Source organism: Bos taurus, chromosome 22 (assembly GCF_002263795.3).
Source record: "Bos taurus isolate L1 Dominette 01449 registration number 42190680 breed Hereford chromosome 22, ARS-UCD2.0, whole genome shotgun sequence".
Taxonomy (NCBI): Eukaryota; Metazoa; Chordata; class Mammalia; order Artiodactyla; family Bovidae; genus Bos; species Bos taurus.
This window is the reverse complement of record NC_037349.1, coordinates 26,006,487-26,026,534: the sequence shown is the minus strand read 5'-3', so window position 1 is coordinate 26,026,534 and position 20,048 is coordinate 26,006,487. Positions and strand designations below refer to the sequence as shown.

The 20,048-nt window shown below is 38.8% G+C and overlaps 1 protein-coding gene across 6 annotated transcripts in view; it reads left to right on the top strand.

Annotated features, from left to right (window-relative positions):
- The window catches only part of CHL1 (cell adhesion molecule L1 like), a 225,124-nt gene that overhangs the window by 181,002 nt on the left and 24,074 nt on the right, over nucleotides 1–20,048 (top strand). For all 6 annotated transcript variants that reach the window (XM_024982443.2, XM_059879495.1, XM_010817612.4 and 3 more), the window contains 5 exons: nucleotides 3,804–3,969; nucleotides 10,671–10,795; nucleotides 14,416–14,517; nucleotides 14,696–14,893; nucleotides 16,790–16,860. In XM_024982443.2, the coding sequence (XP_024838211.1) occupies nucleotides 3,804–3,969; nucleotides 10,671–10,795; nucleotides 14,416–14,517; nucleotides 14,696–14,893; nucleotides 16,790–16,860 (662 nt within the window). The remainder of the gene's footprint in view (nucleotides 1–3,803; nucleotides 3,970–10,670; nucleotides 10,796–14,415; nucleotides 14,518–14,695; nucleotides 14,894–16,789; nucleotides 16,861–20,048) is intronic.

The following is a 20,048-nucleotide window of genomic DNA, read 5'->3' as shown; positions in this document are numbered from 1 at the left end:
CATCTATGGGGTCGCACAGAGTCGGACACGACTGAAGCGACTTAGCAGCAGCAGCAGGGCATGACAGAATGGCAAAGGTTTTCGTCCTGTTTTTAAATCATAAAAGCTTTGTGTTTTTTCTCTTGTCCAAGCAGCCCTATTTTATTTCTAAGTGCTCACAAAAGTTAAGTATGTGCCAAAATATATCAGTGTCCCAAAGAGGAGCATCTCTGCACCTAGACTCAGGCTAATTGGAACCCAGACCCACAGGCATCATCAACATTTTGATTTTAAAATTGCTCAGAGAACCCTTTTCAGGAAAACATAGAGAACAGTGGCTCAATGGTAAAGAATCTGCCTGCCAGTGGAGGAGACACAGGAGACGTGGGTTTGATCCCTGAGTTGGGAAGATCCCCTGGAGGTGGAAATGGCAAACCACTACAGTATTCTTGGCTGGAGAATTCCATGGACAGAGGAACCTGGCAGGCTACAATCCATGGGGTCACAGTCAGTCAGACACGACTGAGCTCGCACATACGTGTGTATAGTAAATGTAGGGAGGGCTTGTGTTTCTTGTGGCAGCTCACTGTCATGACCAGCTACTACCTCTACTTGGGTGACAGGGTGCATATTTGTGTTATCATCTGTGTTAAGTGTTACCTTAGCATTTTTCTCTCTCACACACACACACACTCCTTTCCTTCTGTTATTCTGTCTTTGCTTCTTTGCTGTCTTATATTTTCTTACCTTTTCATTTTGTATTTTGTTTTCTATTTATTATAGCGAATTAACAAACAATGTTGTTATAATTTCAGATGAATAGTGGAGGGAGTAAGCCATACATATACATGTATCCATTCTCCTCCAAATTCCCTCCCATCTAGACTGCCATATAACATTGAGCAGAGTTCCCTGTGCTATACAGTCGGTCCTTGTTGATTACCCATTTTAAATATAGCAGTGTGTACATGGCCACCCCAAATTCCATAACTATGCCCCCATCCTTCCCGCCGGCAGCCATAGACTCATTCTCTAAGTCTGTGAATCTGTTTCTGTTTTGTAAGTTCCTTTGTGTCATTTGTTTTTAGATTCCACATATAAGAAGTGTCACACAATACTTCTCCTTCTCTGCCTGACTGGTTTCACTTAGTATGACACTCTCGGTCCATCCGTATCTTATATTCTTTTATTCTTTCCTTGTATTTTTTTTTTTCTGTACCCAAAATTACCCAACCTGCCAACCCCATGGACTATATTTTTAAGAAACATTAATATTCTGTGATGTCAACTTATATTGGGTGTCTCTCTGCATTTTCAAATGATACATGTAATTTTTAAAATACTCTGATAATGTCAATGAAGATGATTCTTTTTATACTTTATTTGTTGTTGTTGTTTAGTCACTAAGTTGTGTCCAATTCTTTTGCAGTCCCATGGACTGTAGCCTGCCCAGGTCCTCTGTCCATGGGATTTCCCAAGCAAGGATACGGGAGTGGGTAACCATTTCCTCCTCTAGGAGATCTTCCCAACTGACGGATCAAACCTGCATCTCCTGCATTGCAGGCAGATTCTTTACCACTGAACCTGGGAAGCCCTTTATACATTATAAAACCAACATGAATCAAAGTTGAGCAGCCCTGCCAGGTGAAAGGTAATGAGAGTGAAGTCTGGAATCCAAATAAACCTTGACCTCCCTACTGCCCAACACAATGCTTGGCCCAAAGTGGACCTCGAAACTGCTAGTGGCCAGAGAGAAGGCCAAGTTCATGAACTTCTGATCTGCTCTAACGTCCATTGTATATGTAAGAGGTATATAGGAACCATATCCATGAGAGTTAAGGGCATATTTTTTTTAACCCAACAACAATTTAAAAGCATCATGATAAAGTGGGCTTTATCCCAGGGACACACGATTCTTCAATATAAGCAAGTCAGTCAGTGTAATACACCACATTAAGGGCGTAATTGTTACAAATGAAAAAAGAATGTCAGGAATGGAGTTGATTAAGAGGCTATACAGCAGAGTGATTAAAAGCATGAGGGTTTTTTTTTTTTTTCTCCTATTCTCAATTACCCCACCTTCATCTTCTCCCACACAGTCCAAAAGTCTGTTCTTCACATCTTTGTCTCTTTTGATGCCTCTCATGTTACCATCTTTGTAAATTCCATATACATGTGTTAATATACTATATTGTTTCTCTTTCTGACTTACTTCACTCTGTATAATAGACTCCAGTTTCATCCACCTCATTATAAGATTCCATTGTGTATATGTATAGCTTCCTTATCCATTCGTCTGCCAATGGACATACAGGTTGCTTCCATGTCCTAGCTATTGTAAATGGTGCTGCAATGAACATTGGGGTACATGTGTCTCTTTCAATTCTGGTTTCCTTGGTGTGTATGCCCAGCATTGGATTGCTGGATCATATGTCAGTTCAATTTCCCTTTTTTAAAGGAATCTCCACACTGTTCTCCATAGTGGCTGTACCAGTTTGCATTCCCACCTACAGTGTAAGAGGGTTCCCTTTTCTCCACACCCTACCCAGCATTTATGGTTTGTAGACTTTTTGATGGTGGCCATCCTGACCGGCATGAGATGATACCTTATTGTGATTTTGAATTGTATTTCTCTAATAATGATTTTAATCAGCTTTTTGAGTAACATATAGATAGCAAATACTAGGGCATGATAGTGAAATTGGAAGTCAGCTTCTGAGAAGCTTAGCAAGTACCACATTCTGGTAAAATATATCTGTCTTATTATGGTCCTCACAAGTAAGGATTATATGTTTGAAACAATTATAATAAAACATTTTTCAATATAGCCATGGTACCCATGTTTGAGCTTTATAGTATTGATATTACTAATTTATTTTCAAAATGTGACTCACTGTAACTCATGCACAAATACATATTGAGTACCTACTGTATACAGGCTCCCTTCTGGGTTCTGTGAACACTTGAATATAGTAACAAAGTAGACACAGCCTCTGCCTTCATGGGGCTTAAGTTCACATTCCACACCTTCATGTAATTAGTTCATCTGTGCATAGGCTACACCATTTAACCTCAGGTTTGAGATAATAATAAGCATGATAATAGGAAATTATTTGATTTTCTTCTTTTATTTATAGTATTTTTATCACATATCCAGAGCACTAGAAGGAGAATTTATATTATTTTCAACATCTAGATGCATTTGCTTCTTTGCTTTCTTCTTATTCCCTTTGTCTAGGAAGTAGAAAGGGATAGTGCTATTAATTAATACTTCCACCGAGGTGCCCTGGCCGGGATGGAACAAAATTATTAATGACATGTGATGTTAAGAAATGACAGTGTGATAAATAGTGCTTGAAGATTTGACAATAATTGTTGACCATTTTGGTTGATTAAATGACAGGCACTTGACAATAATCCCACGGCTGCCAACTTGTTGATAACTTAAGTGTTCACTGAGAGTTCAGTTGGTAAAGAATCCCCCTGCAATACAGGAGACCCTGGTTCAATTCCCGGGTCAGGAAGATCCCTGGAGAAGGGAGAGGCTACCCACTCCAGTTTTCTTGGGCTTCCCTTGTGGCTCACCTGGTGAAGAATCTGCCTACAATGCGGGAGACCTGGGTTCGATCCCTGGGTTGGGAAGATCCCCCTGGAGAAGGGAAAGGCTACCCACTCCAGTATACTGGCCTGGAGAATTCCATGGACTGTATAGTCCATGGGGTCGCAAAGAGTCAGACACGACTGTGAGTGACTTTTACTTTCATTTTGACAATAAAGTAAGCTGTTCTGTACTTCTGACTGGTATCTTTGTTTTATAAAAACAGATGCTACAAGCCTTAGAGTTTCTCCCAAGAATCCTCGGGTCCCCAAATCACATACACTGGAATTACACTGTGAGAGCCAATGTGACTCACATCTGAAATACAGTTTGAAGTTGTCCTGGAGTAAAGATGGAGAAGCCTTTGAGATGAACGGCACCGAGGATGGCAGGTAGGTAAACCATTACTGTATCTAATGATATTGGCTTGGGATTAAACCTTGCGTTTGTAAGAAAAATAGTGGTAAAAGTATTTACACTGCATTGATATAATACTACATTTCAGTCTTTAAGGCAATATTTAAAAGGTCATATAATGTACTTCTTTCACTTTGCCCTCAATCATTGGTCTTTTCATTTTTACTAGCTATTTTTCATATAAGAGATTCCCTGGTGGCTCAGACAGTAAAGCGTCTGTCTACAATGTGGGAGACCCGGGTTCAATCCCTGGGTTGGGAAGATCTCCTGGAGAAGGAAATGGCAACCCACTCCAGTGTTCTTGCCTGGAAAATTTCATGGACGGAGGAGCCTGATAGGCTACAGTCCATGGGGTTGCAAGGAGTTGCACGTGACTGAGCGACTTCACTTTCATATAATGTGTACCATTCTGTAAGGGCAGGAAACAAGTATTCCTGTTATTTGAGGAATACTTGTGCACAGGCTTGGGTGCTCACCAAGCCATGGCAAGACTGGAGGAGTTAGGCCTAAGGGCGCTGCTTCCTGAGCTTTTGGTTCTCAGCGGTGTGGTCCTGCAGCTGCAGTTCACATGGCTGATACTGCTGCTGCCTTCACTGCCCCCTCAGCCCATTGGTGCTCCTGGTGACTCCAAAACCGACAGTTCTGACATGTGCCAGAGTCTCTGTCTGCTCACAGGGCCCTGGTAGCTCAGACAGCAAAGAATCTGTCTGCGATGCAGGAGACCTGGGTTCGATCCCTGGGTCCGATCCCTGGGTCAGGAAGATTCCCCTGAGAAGGGAATGGCAACCCACTCCAGTATTCTTGCCTGGAGAATCCCATGGCCAGAGGAGTCTGATGGACTGCAATCCATGGGGTCAAAAAGAGTCGGACACAACTGAGTGGCTCACATGGCCCCAGAGGAGGAGCTGGTGTCCTTTCCTTTCTCCCTCCCAGTCTCACAGGAGTCTATCTCATGGGCAGAACCTAAATCATATCTTGAACCCTTCCCCTTAGTTAAGTATGGACAAGTACATTTTTGAGCCATCCAGTTTCTTTGTAGAGAATACATAAAAATAGAGAAGAGAATATAGACTAATGTATGAATAGATGCTGACTAGTTCTAAACATTATTAAGTACATCAAAGAAAATATTATTTACTGAATACATATGCTGTCTTTTGAAAGCAGAGGACAATTCTCCTTTCTTTTGCATTGTTGCTGAGTTAGGTATTAAACAGTGACCATGTTTGATCCAAGTCTCACCTGTAGGCTTATTTTGTTATCCATCATTCTGAATGTCTAAATCTGAAGATCCTTAGACAAGACTTGCTTTTCTACACAAGGTGGTGGCAATGTCATTATTAAGAGCATGGGCTCTGGAGCCCAGAGGCCTGGCTTGGAATCCCAGCGTTGTCACTTACTGGGTTTGTGACCTTAGACAAAGTGCCTAACTTTTTCTGTATTTTTAAAATTTTTCTTGAAGTAAAATTTCTACAGCATTATTTTCTGCTATACAGCAAAGCAAATCAGCCATCCAATTACATATATCCCATTTTTATTTTTTATTTCCTTCCCATTAGGTCACCACAGAGCAGTAAGTAGAGTTCCCGGTGCTGTACAGCAGGTTCTCATTAGTTATCTGTTTTACACATAGTACTGTATACACATTGGCCCCAATTCCCCAGTTCATCCCACCACCATGCCACCTTTGTATGCATACATTTGTTCTCTACACCTGTCTCTATTTCTGTTTTGCAAATAGGTTCATCTATACCATTTTTTCTATATTCCACATACATGTGTTAGTATTTCTGACTTACTTTACTCTGTATGAGAGTCTCTAGGTTCATCCACATCTCTGCAAATAGCACCGTTTCATTCCTATTTATGGCTGAGTTTATTCCACTGTGAATATGTGGCACATTTCCTGCATCCATTCCTCTGTCAGTGAACATTAAGCTTGCTTCCATGTCCTAGCTGTTGTAAATAGTGCTGCAGTGAACGTTGGGGTTCATGGAATATCTTTTGGAATTATGCTTTTCTCCGGGTTGCCTAACTTTTCTGTGCCTTAGTTTTATATTCTATAACATAGTTTAGCTCAAAAAAGTTTTTCAGGGTGAGTTCATCATAGGATTATTGTGCATTAACACCAAGTACTAGAATATACTCACTGCTCAGTCCAATTTAGCTGTGATGATTTATTCTACTCATTTCTCCAGTACTCTTGTCTCCTGTTACCTGGTTGTTCTCCTTTGGTATTTGTGAGTGTGTATGCCACCTCTCTCTAAAGGTATTGATTGGCCTTAGCCTAGGTACTTAATTTATTCTATCGCATCTCTTCTGTAAATGTAATGTTTGTGGAAAGACAGCATACGTACCGCAACCAGTTGTCAGGGGAAGGAAAGGAGAATAGCAATGATACCTTAAAGGCTACACATTGCAGCAGAGATCTTCAGCCTTTGGTTAGGCGTCAGTCGATTCATCAGCTGCTCAGATATCCTCAGATTCCCCCTCTGTTTTCACTACTAGTTATCTGGGATCCTCCATATAATCTCTGGGTTATAGCTGAGAAGGAAATCAAACGGACAGCTTTTTGGTGATGTTACTGCATATTTAGGCCCTGAATCCAGACATTCGAAACAGCCTCTTTCTGTGACTCAGTTTTACAGCTTCTACAGGATGCTGGCTCTGGCTATCTGGTCACCTAAGTAATGCAGATATTCTAGTTTTATTTAAATATGGGTAGGGGGAAGGACAATAACCTTAACATAGAAAGGATACCTGGGGTGGGAAGGGCTGGGAGTGACTGTTGATGGCTAGTCTTGACTGGAGCCAGGAGCAGGCCGTTAAATTTTAGCAGGAAGTTGAGATCACAGGTGTCCGCTAAATTTCTGTAGAACCATTAGTACGCTCCTCTGTCTCACCTTCTGCTGGGATGCCTTTTCGTCACTAGGCTGGAAGCCAGAGCTTTTTACCTAGAAAGTGGTTAAATTTCTGATCCAAAGGCGCATAGAGGGGGAAAAAAGAAGTGAAAATACGCGCTTCTCTTCCTTCCTGTCTCCTGTCACCTACAGGGGTGTGATGAGTGTTGAAAACTGCCACCCTGGGCCTTTATACCTGCCGGATGCCTTATGTTATTTTAGTGCCTCTCATCCTTGCTTTCTCTTGATTATCCTCACAGCAAACCTGTTAGGAAGGCTGGAATGATCTCAAGGGATTTTCTGTGGATTTCTGTCCTGCAGGAGGCTCTAGACAATACAATGTTGTTAACATCGAAAAATGAAATGGAAAATGACATCAAACCATTTGTAAAATTTCGACTGTGCGTAACAAATGTAATGCGGACTATTATGACGACAGAGTGAAGGACTGTCCTGCAGGGGAGATCACAGTGGGGTTTGGGATGTGTCTGTATGTCTGTGAACAGGAGGATGAGAGGGAACAGGTGTCAGGAGCACAAGTGGGAAGGCTTTATATTGGCATCATGGAAAGGGTGCTTTTCCCCCTCAAAAATCACAGTAAATGAATGGGGTAGAACTCAGGGGTGGAAGATACGGATCCAGAGCTGTAAGGCATTAAATTAGGTAGCAATTATAAGGATAGAATGGCCCCTTCCTAAGAAATGAAGAACTAAGGTAGTTTGTTCAAGCACAAAGGCAGAAGGAAGGGGAGTTGGGGACATTAAGAAATGTGATGAGTTATGAACCAACAATGAATTGAATCAATTTGATTGAATATTACTAGTAACACTCTCTGAGCAGGTACTAAGCCAGGCTCTGTACACCAATCATTTTGTGTGTTTTTCCCTCATTTACTTCTCCTGAAGAGAAATAAAATATTGTTATACCCATTTCCTAGATAACATGAATTAGGCTCCAAGTTTTGTTCAGGATTACACAGTCATAGTTGGAGCCTCAAACATAGGTCCCCAAAGAGAGAACCATGTTTTCATGTTGTCTGGAGTGAAGTTTGGCTGTTACACAGACAGAATGGAGCAGGAAAACAGTGGAGGTTAACATGGGTTGGGGCCTAGCAAGCTAGATGTTTCAGATGAGGGAGGTGAGACTTTGCAGGTGATGGCAGGGTTCTCAAGGAAGATAATTAAACAGGTAAAAACAGGGGGAAAGACTAGGAGGGACAGAGATGAAGATGCAACCAGAGAGCAGGTTCTATAAGTAGAGTAGAATCCATATTTTAAATGTATAATATGCTTAACAAATGTAATGCAAGGACTTCTTCAAGTAGAATACAGTTGACCTCTGATGGAAACATAATGTAAGAGAGACCTCAAGGGTTGTGTTCTTACGCACTGAGAAATTGGAGCTATTTATTTCTGCACAGCAGAGTGCATCCTTGCTAACACAAATAGTCAAATTTTGATGTGAGCGAGAAGTGCCTAGTTACCTTTTTCAAATGCAGGGGCCCTTGCCCTGTTCCTAGTTCTGATTCAGAACCTGGACTGAGGCCAATGCATGGAATTTTAATAACTTCCCTTGGTACATCATAGCTACCACATTTCAAGAAGCAGTGGATCATTCTACCTTGATTAAAAAGAGGCACATTTCTGAGTTCTTAAAACATAGAGCATTACAGAAAAGTTGCCCTTTCTTTCTGGCCTGAAGCAGCCGTGCACTGGGGGATAAATCCTGGCAAGAAGATCATAGGCTATATTTCAGCTTCTCTGGGCCCTCGTGGATGTGCAGGGCTCAAACAGCCCTCCTGAAGAGGTCTTTAAATCATATTTCTTCATCTAAGCAGGTAAACTTTTCAAGGTTTTTCAGTTCAGTCGCTCAGTCGTGTCCGACTCTTTGCGACCCCATGAATCACAGCATGCCAGGCCTCCCTGTCCATGACCAACTCCCAGAGTTCACTCAAACTCACATCCATCAAGTCAGTGATGCCATCCAGCCATCTCATCCTCTGTCGTTCCCTTCTCCTGCCCCCAATCCCTCCCAGCATCAGAATCTTTTCCAATGAGTCAACTCTTTGCATGAGGTGGCCAAAGTACTGGAGTTTCAGCTTCAGCATCATTCCCTCCAAAGAAATCCCAGGGCTGATCTCTTTCAGAATGGACTGGTTGGATCTCCTTGCAGTCCAAGGGACTCTCAAGAGGCTTCTCCAACACCACAGTTCAAAAGCATCAATTCTTCGGCACTCAGCTTTCTTCACAGTCCAACTCTCACATCCATACATGACTACAGGAAAAACCATAGCCTTGACTAGACGGACCTTTGTTGGCAAAGTAATGTCTCTGCTTTTGAATATACTCTCTAGGTTGGTCATAACTTTCCTTCCAAGGAGTAAGCGTCTTTTAATTTCATGGCTGCAGTCACCATCTGTAGTGATTTTGGAGCCCAGAAAAATAAAGTCTGCCACTGTTTCCACTGTTTCCCCATCTATTTCCCATGAAGTGATGGGACCAGATGCCATGATCTTCGTTTTCTGAATGTTGAGTTTTAAGCCAACTTTTTCACTCTCCTCTTTCACTTTCATCAAGAGGCTTTTTAGTTCCTCCTCACTTTCTGCCATAAGGGTGGTGTCATCTGCATATCTGAGGTTATTGATATTTCTCCAGGCAATCTTGATAAGTGTATGTAATATTCTGATACTTGTACCAAATGGACACATAGCTAACATGAACTGAGAAACTGATTTATGTCAAAGCTTCTTCATTAGAATTATAGTGAGTTTCTTGACTAGCAATAACAGGTAGTATCAACTGGCAAATCGTTCAGTTATTGGCATAAAGCTAAGGGGCTGACTTTGTCTATCATCAAAGGGAAGAACCATATTTAACTTTACTACACTTTTAGGTGGCTTCTTTTAACTCAGAATTTTTAACAGTTTATATGTTTTATATTTTTTAAAAAAATGATGTAAGATTTTCTCTCCTTCTCCACAAGGAAGACATTGTTTATTTCAATCAAATAACAAACTGCTATGAACATATCTCAAATTTAATGGAACTTTATTTTTTAAAAAATCACTTGAATAATTAGGCTAATAATATATAGGCATAGAATAAAAGGTATAATTTATGTAAAAAATCATGTAAACTCAATTAAATATTGGCAAATAATAAAGCATCAAATAATTTCCAAAAAGAAGTCCTACTCTGCCATCTAGTGTTCAAATGAGTCACAGTTTAATTTGTATCAGATCTTAATGCACATTCTATGTGGGAGGTTGGAAGGATGGAGAAAACAGAAGGTTGTCAAAGACAGATTACCGCACTTCAACTGAGATATCCTGGCTCTGTAGAACTGAGGTGTGATTCAGGAATCCGTCTTTGTAAGAAGCACCCTAGTTGATCCTGTGTAGGTGGTTTCCCAAACGTGTATTAAGAATTATTCAAATGTATCCTAATTATTGTACAGTCTTTAGACATACCAGGCAAGACAGTTTCATCACTGACCCATGAATCACAGATGGTTGGATTTCATAAATTAAAAACAAACAGACTTGATCCCTTTCATGACTTGTGCGTTTTAATAATGTTTTTGTGCGTTTTAATAATGTTTTATCCCCAGTTTTCAACTATTGAATTCTCCAATAAAATGCATTATGTGACAGGCTTTTAGACAAAGAATTCTTCCTTGAAATATTGTCCATGGGGAATATTTATTTTTGACAGGAGTACATTTCTTTTGTTTCTATTATTTTCATCCTCACCACAGCCTCACTTTTTTCCTGGTAGGATAATTATTGATGGAGCTAATCTGACGATATCTAATGTCACCATGGAAGATGAAGGTATATACTCATGTTCTGCTCACACTGCTCTGGATAGCGTTGCTGATATGACGCAAGTAACTGTCCTTGGTAAGTGCACTAACTAGTGGAAAAATCTTTGTCCTTTTTTTCCTCTATTACTGATTAAATTCCACTGTTCTTGGCAATTAAGCCAATGATTATTAAAGCCTGTGCATGTTTGTTAGTTTAAATTTTTCAATTAGTTACCCTACTTTCAAATGGTTTTACCTCTTCTTATTCTAAAGAAGTTAATTAATGCTTAATTTCTTTTTTATGCTTGGGTAATGTTGCCAGAAGCAGTGGGAGGTAGGTGATGCTATCAGTGGAAAGAAAACTGAAGTACGCTTGAGTTCCCAGGACCCTTAAGCTGTACACAGAGAAATGTGGCTGAGGGCTAGAAATGGGCTAGTGTGGAGAGGTGAGGGTGGGGTCCGGTGGTGATTAAACGGTGGTCCTGATCTAAACTAGAGGCCGGACCGAGCTCAATTCCCAGGGCCCCATTTGGAAGGAGAGGGAGGGACTTGAAGGGCTCTTATGCAGAGAAAGTCTTCTGATTTTTTTTTTAAATAATAATTCTAATTAGAAAGCAATGTGCATGCCCCTTTGGCATAATCAATGCAATTATGCTTGCAGTCATCCATGTTTACAGCTTGTAGACTGCTGGATAGCTCTTCTAGTTTCCCTTCCGGATTCAGTCTCACCTGCTCTCTGAATCTGGAAAACGGTGGGCATCGATAAACCGCTTACCCTCAAGGTTTCGTTTGCTTTGGCCAGTGGGGAGCCATGGCAGGAGAGGCGGTGGGTAGAGGGTGTGTTCTCCGGATGCTGCCTCCCTGCAGGCTGGCTGTGTGCCTCTGCCATAGTCATCTATGCTCTCAGAGAGGCTTTGTCCACACAGCTCTCCCTGATGGAATTCTAGTAACTGCCCGCGCCTCACCCCTCACCCCTCACCCCAGATATACTGCTCATATCTTTTGAGTCTTTATTACAAACTCATTGAATCACCTTGTGTGAACTGTTTACTTTTTGCTGGGAGCCTGACAAAGACATTTTTAGCTTTCTATTATTACTGTATTTCAGTGGGTAGCACTTAGTTTTTCTTTAGCTTGCTGACAGTCCTTAAAAGTGGTTTGGTGAGAGAAAGTGTTAATCACTCAGTCATGTCCAACTCTTCGCGACCCCATAGGCCGTAGCCTGCCAGGATCCTCTGTCCATGGAATTCTCCAGGCAAGAATACTGGAGTGGGTTGCCATTCCGTTCTCCAGGGGATCTTACCGACCCAGGGATCAAACTCACGTCTCCTGAATTGCAGGCAGGTTTTTTAGTGTCTTAAGCCACCAGGGAAGTATCTTAAATGCCTTGACCATGTATCTAGATAAATCCTTACTATTAACGGGCATTTGTATCCTTAGCACTCTGGTCACTGGGATTCACAGGGAGGTTGCCTCCCCTGGGTAAGAATTCAGTCCCTCTTGAGGTAGGCTGGTGGAAAATGAGTAAAGAGGCTGGATCTTTACTAGTGAAGCCAATGACCACTGTATTTCAAGTGAGATAAATGACCACCATGTTTCAAGTGAAACTAATGACCACTTAAAAATACCCCAAAATGTTCAGTTTTACCTATCAGATGATATGTGGTATGGACTTGGTTCAAAAGAAACCTTTTTAGGAGATGTATTTCAGCTACTTCAGGGAACTAAAAGTAGAAAGGTTCAGTCCTTAGTAATCATTCCAGTAAGTGATTCACCAGATAAAATGGTTAAAATTCAGGTAGACTGGAGTTTGTCCCAGGTATAATTTTAAATGTCAATGTCAGGATCCACGGGCTTTGCCCTCAAGTATTTTGAGCAATGGCAAGGAGACTGCCTTCCCTACCACCTGATACATGCCACGTAAATTTTCTTGTGAAATTTGATATGTCAGTCTTGTAATTAGGCTGCCATCTTCTAGAACTATTAAAAGTTTGATAATTTTAAATAGTGACTATGAGTATATGCGGAGAAAGCAATGGCACCCCACTCCATTACTCTTGCTTGGAAAATCCCATGGATGGAGGAGCCTGTTAGGCTGCAATCCATGGGGTCGCTAAGAGTCGGACACAACTGAGTGACTTCACTTTCACTTTTCACTTTCATGCATTGGAGAAGGAAATGGCAACCCACTCCAGTGTTCTTGCCTGGAGAATCCCAGGGACGGGGGAGCCTGGTGGGCTGCCATCTATGGGGTCGCACAGAGTCAGACACGACTGAAGTGACTTAGCATAGCATAGCATGAGTATATGTACTATTTATTGATGAAGCAATTGCCAAATGTTTTTAGAATGAAAATAAAATAATGAATGTTTAATGAGATGGGGGCATCCTCTTACCACTTTTTGGAGTTTATACCCTGTTTTTTCAGGTCAGTCTCTGATTTTAAGAAGCATATCCCCATAAGTGAGAGCAACAAATGTCAAATCCATGTATAGTTTCTAAAAGACTCTTTTTCCTGGAAAGTAGTTTTTTAAAGCATATGGTTGACCCTTTTCAATCAGAAGTTACTTTCAAAAGCCCTGCCAGAAGCATCCTTTAAGAGCAGCATTCTTTTAGGTCTCAATTGCAGTCCATCTATCGTAGTTCCACGTGATTCTCAGAAAGAGCAGATTTTAATGTCATACAAAACAGGCTGCACTGGTTGTTTCAAGAAATTTGAGAAATAGTAGACTTAGTAAGTGCCGAAGACAAGCTTAAATTCTCTGAGTTCAAATATCCTCAAGCCTGTGGAGGAAATAAATTCTTATTTAGGGCTCCTACAGTAAATTATCATTTAGGATTCTACAGTGTGAACACAGTCACGGACCATATTTTAAAAATAAACATGCTGTCTCCTGAAGTGAAAACAATGTTTATCAGTATAAATTCCCAACAGTTGTTAAATACAGGGATAATGGATGTTTTTTCCCACTTGGAGAAGAAAGCTCGCCTAAGAAGGTGTCATTAGATATGACTTTGATTGTCTCCTCTGAAAAAATGTGTCCTTTTACTGTTCCTTTTATATTTAAAGTACTAGAAATTTCCATGTACTTTAACACACTTAAAATTTGTCATTGCCTACTCAGGTTTCTAATCTCTGTCACAACATTTATCAGCTCAATATCTTCTTCCAATATAAATCCCTTTCCTACTCTTCTTTAGAACTCCAGGTATGATATACTGATAATTAATTGTTGTAAATGAAAAATCCAAAGCATGTAGAAAAGAAAGCCTAAATTCATGTTCTTATTTTCCTGTACTTATAGGACCTAAGTTTATGGTTCTAATATGATAATTACATGCATGATTTAAGTGATAATACACTGTTTACTTAGTCACAATACATTTATGTGCAAGGCACTGGGCATGTAAAGATGAATAAAGTATGGTTACTACTCTGGAAGATCTGTTTAGTCCCATATAAGAGATGAACCAAGCATATAAATAAGTGTATGAGCTATATTAGTCACAGTAAAGGGAGGTATACTTACAGTTGGGAACAGAGGTGGATGAACCTGCATTTGAAATAGAACCAGAAGGTCAGGTGAGATTTGGCAGGTCAGAGTGGAGGCGGGCATGTAGGGGAAGCAGGGGATTGCAGGGTACCTGAGTGAGGAAATGGGATTGACAAGCCAATGATCTGCCATCTCCTTACCTTTATTTTTCATTATTAATCAGATGTTCCGGATCCACCAGAAAACCTTCATTTGTCGGAAAGACAGAACAGAAGTGTTCGACTGACGTGGGAGGCTGGAGATGACCACAATAGCAATATCAGCGGTAGGGAAGACTTGGGGTAGCTGTGTTCTCCAGAGTTAAAATTAATATTAAAGCCATTGGTGCATGAGTGGATTATCCATAAAACATCCTTTAAAACATTTAATATTATATATAAACCTTAGTATAACTTAAACATTCTCAGTCTTTTCTAATGTGTTTTTTGTGTTCCCACTGCCAGAGTATATTGTAGAATTTGAAGGAAACAAAGAGGAGCCTGGAAGGTGGGAAGAACTGACTCGAGTCCAAGGAAAGGAAACAACAGTTGTGCTGTCTTTGGCTCCATATGTGAGATACCAGTTCAGGGTCATAGCCATGAATGAAGTCGGGAGAAGCCAGCCTAGCCACCCATCAGGCCATCATGAAACACCCCCAGCAGGTATGGATGCTCACACCTCAAGTTTCTAACAAAATATTTTAGTTTGCCGCATCCTTGAACATCTTTAATAAAAAAGGATTGATGCCATGGTGTAGGATTTTAGATTTCCTCCAGTACAGAACTAACAACATGGAAAATAGTCAAAGGACATCAGTCTTCTAAGTTGTATATAAATGTTTGAGGAACATGAACAAGCATTATTCTGAGCAATTTCTGATAGCTGAGTATTATGTTAAAATCAGATACCATAAATAAGTTGTAAACTAAAGTTCAATGTATATTAAAGTCAACTTTCTCTTTATTTTTCTCCTCATTTCAACTTGCTGAAGTAAAACTCTTGATATGTTATAGATAGTGCATTCAATTTTTACTGCATGTAATGCCCTTTTATGCATTTAGTGTATTTTTTGTATCTCAATAGCTAAATAGATATCTAATATCTACCTAAAATCTCAAGATGCTTTAAAAAAATTCTCAACAACCAACATGCTGTAGTATATACAGAATTCAAAATATAATATTGTAAATGTAAGCCTTATATAATATTATAAACCAATAAAGCAAAATATTGATAGTGCTGAAATTTGTATTACTGAATTGGAAATGATTAAAAATGTGGTCATAGCATGGTATTTGTTCCCTCTCTGTCTGAAATAAATATACAAGGATATAATTCCCTTTGGGGATTGAGACAATATAAGCAGAGATAATAATCAGGTACTTGTATGATTTTAGTATAAGTTCATCTTGGCACTAAACTGTATACTTAACCCTTCTTATAAAATCAGTTCAGTTCAGTCGCTCAGTTGTGTCTGACTCTTTGTGACCCCATGAATTGCAGCATGCCAGGCCTCCCTGTCTATCACCAACTCCCAGAGTTCACTCAAACTCACATCCATCGAGTCAGTGATGCCATCCAGCCATCTCATCCTCTGTCATCCCCTTCTCCTCCGGCCCCCGATCCCTCCCAGCATCAGAGGCTTTGCCAGTGAGTCAACTCTTCGCATGAGGTGGCCAAAGTACTGGAGTTTCAGCCTTAGCATCATTCCTTCCAAAGAAATCCCAGGGCTGATCTCCTTCAGAATGGACTGGTTGGATCTCCTTGCAGTCCAAGGGACTCTCAAGAGTCTTCTTCAACACCACAGTTCAAAAGCATCAATTCTTTGGCGCTCAGCTTTCTTCACAGTCCAACTCTCACATCCATACATGACCACTGGAAAAACCATAGCCTTGAGTAGATGGACTTTTGTTGGCAGAGTAATGTCTCTGCTTTTGAATATGCTATCTAGGTTGGTCATAACTTTCCTTCCAAGGAGTATATAATAGATTCATCCAAATATATTTCATGGGGACATTACCTGCTGTTTCCTATTTGATGCCCCTAAAACTTAGCTGTTGATATTAATATATGACCTTTAATTTTATTCACGTTGAGGCAAACATTCATATCACATTTCTAACAGTAATTCTAAAAGAAAAAGCAGATTTAAAACTAAAATGTATATTTAAATAGTGTGTTTAGAATTTTAAGAGCAGGTTTAAAATTAAGACAGGTAAAGTAAATCTATTTCTGATGAATAATAAGTATATCACTCCATGAATATGATTTTACTCCTTATATATATTTTATATATATATATATATGATGCTTTATGTGAGGTGAGATGTGTTAACTAACTATTGTGATCATTTCATAATATGTATAAATATAATATGTGAAGTGTATATATTCTAAAATAATTATATAAAAGTGCTGTGAATCTTTTTACAAACTGGGTCAGATATAAGTAAATATAATCAAAGTTATGTAAAAATCTGTTTTTTATGGGCAGAGGGATGATATATTTGTAGATAATACAATGGGGAAAAGTAATTTTCATATTTATAATTTTTCAGCTCCAGACAAGAATCCACAAAACATAAGAGTTCAAGCTTCTCAACCCAAGGAAATGATTATCAAATGGGAGGTGAGGATTCTTTATGTTTTACTTATTACCGTTGTGTTCTTTTTACTTTTTTTAGGTCCACATGCTAAGTATAATGATAGAACAATCTCTTTTAAGAACAGAAGAAAACTACTTACATATTTTATAAATATATTTTATTTATATATTTTAAAAAGTCATCACGATTAGAAGCTTGTAAAATAGAGTTTAACTATGGTAGATAATTTAAGAAAGTTTTTACAGGCTGATTTCATTGCAATCCATTCCCCAAAATTTATGATTCCGAATATTGTTATTACCAATATTCTTAATCCTCTCCCATTTAAAAAAAAAAAAGAAAACTACTGATAATCTTTCACTGTCTTTTGGTACATGGCCAATAAAGATTAAGCATATCAAAAGTATGACCCCTAAGGAACAGTCACCACTTACTAAGCACTATTAGGCATTCTGTGTACTCATATCAAACTCTGAGACCAATGTTGTCAAGACAGCATCATTAATACTGTGTCCTAGATATAGAAACGGGTCCATGGAAAGACTGGGCCATCACCATACAATTAGAAATCAACAAAACTAGGATTTCCACATGAATATCTTTGAACTTCAAACTCTACTCATTTTCTCTTTTATATATATATATATATATAAAATGTTAAAAGTTACTAAAATAGACTTTCCTCTTTGAATTTTGCACAAAAGTTTGTATCTGCTCAGATGACTTTAATTTTTTTTAATGCCATTTCTAAATTTCTTCTGTAACTTTTTCTCTCCTCTATTTTGACATGTTTCATGAACAAGTATTTTACCTTACTTGAAAGTAGGTTACCATTTAGCAAGTCTAAGTAATAACAGATTTCTGATATTGAAGTCACTGAATTTTACAAGCATTTTTTAATGTATGCTGGAATATATTAATTTATTTCCACAACTCATTCCAGATGTGATTTTTGGAAGAATTTTAGAAGGTACAAAGTTTGATTTCCTTTTTTCTTCATCATTGATTGGTCTTATATGATAACATTGCCCATACCTACAAAATATGTAGTCAATATTTTTATGTAAAACTAACCCTTTATTCCCATTTCAGTGAGAGTAAGCTTTGCAAACTCAAAATTTGAAAAATAATTGGCAATATACAGAAGTTAAATATAGTCAAGAATAGTATTATTTTCTTGAATATATGGCCACAAATAGCTACTACCACATTTAAAATTATGTTAGGATCTTATCCTTTTAGAGTATCTATTGTCTTTTAAGTTCCATAGAAATTTCTATTAGATAGATGATATAACTGGATTAGATGACAATAATAGTGTATAATTATCAGGTCACTTCCTCTGAGAAGTGCACCATTTTCCACTAACATTAGTTCATTAATTGTCACGACTCCTCTGGGAGGGCTATACATTCAGTACAGAGAAGCTGGGGCTCCAGTTTTGTGATCTTACCCAGATGCATGCCCTGAGTCAGTAATGAAAAGAGAGCTGGGATCTGCAGTCCTTCCTCCTGATCATCCTATTCATTAATCACTCTGTCCCCACCCCCAAAGATACACAAGACTAATTACTAGTGCTCTCTTCTTGGAAGAATGGGATTAAACTATGAAAGTGTTTACAGTTTGTCTTTGAAAAGTAAATGACATGTAATTTAGTAATTAACTGACCAGAGGAAGGAAATAGAGATTTGAAACTAAGCTGACAATTACCTTCATAATTTATTCCATTGTGTTTCATGTCATTTTGAAATGTCAGAGGCCTAATAACTATAAGCATAACCAGTGAAGTTTAAGAACATTTACTCATCAGTTATTCTTTTGCATGAATTATCTTGTAAACTGGAGTTAAATGTCAGCTATTTCCCCAGGTTGACAAGCACACAGTATAAATTGATTACCAGATCCCCTCCAAAGATTGACTTACAAATAATTCCTATCTACAAGATAATGATCAGAGAGGAGCAATTTGTCTAAAAAAAAAAAAAAAAAAAAGGAAGAAAACATTGATCTTTCACAAAAGGATTAAATAGGAACAGACTGGTTGTCCCTAATTTTCTTTTGGTTTATGTTTTCTTTTTAGCATTAACTATGAATAAAAGTATTATGAGGTCCTTGCTTTATATATGGCAGTCAAAAATAGTCTTTGTTTTCCTGAATGTATAATCTAGTTGGAGGTACAGACAATAGGCAAATACAGGAGAAATAAAGTAATATCATTATGAAACATTCAATGGAGAAAAATAATATACAAACTTTTATTTGTAACTTATTAGTGAATGTGCATTTACTCATTGATAGGTGAACCTTATTTTACAGTAAAAATGGATTTCAGTTATCTTATTTAACTCATGTTCTATTGTATATACATTATCTTTATAAATTTGGCACATTAAATATTAAGGACTCACTTTTTTTTTAAAGTGACATTAAATTTTAACTTAATGATAAAACTACTCTTTTTAGTTAACATTATCTTCTAAGATAATGATGAGTTTATACTTTATTCTTAAGTATAAATGTATTTATGTTACATTTGAACTTCAATGAAATAGCAAATACGTAATCTCACAGATTCCAGAAAATGATCAAAACAAACAAAAACCCATTTCATTAATGTTTGGGAAACAGCAACTTCTCCAATTACCTGGTTATATGATCACAGCCAAGTGGTTTAAGCCCTCTAAAGGATGTAGGACTTATTATTTCTACTACAATTGTAATCAGAAAACCACCAGCCTTAAAATGAACTTAGGCAATACAAATGGAGAAGGCAATGGCACCCTCCTCCAGTGTTCTTGCCTGGAAAATCCCATGGGTGGAGGAGCCTGGTGGGCTGCAGTCCATGGGATCACGAAGAGTCGGACACGGCCCAGTGACTTGACTTTCACTTTTCACTTTCACGCATTGGAGAAGGAAATGGCAACCCACTCCAGTGTTCTTGCCTGGAATCCCAGGGACGGAGGAGCCTGGTTGGCTGTCGGACATGACTGAAGCGACTTAGCAGCAGCAGGCAATACAAAACAATCTGTCCAGTTTCTAGTCAGTATAACCTTGATTTGTTGATAGATCTCTTTGAAAATTCAATAGAAGTACAGTTTTGTTCTACGAAATCAGACATAGAAAGTTTTACTAGCAGTTCCGTTGATTTTCAGATCCTTTGAAGGGCATCCACGGACCCCATCTAGAGATGCCTAGACATCAAATTAAGAGC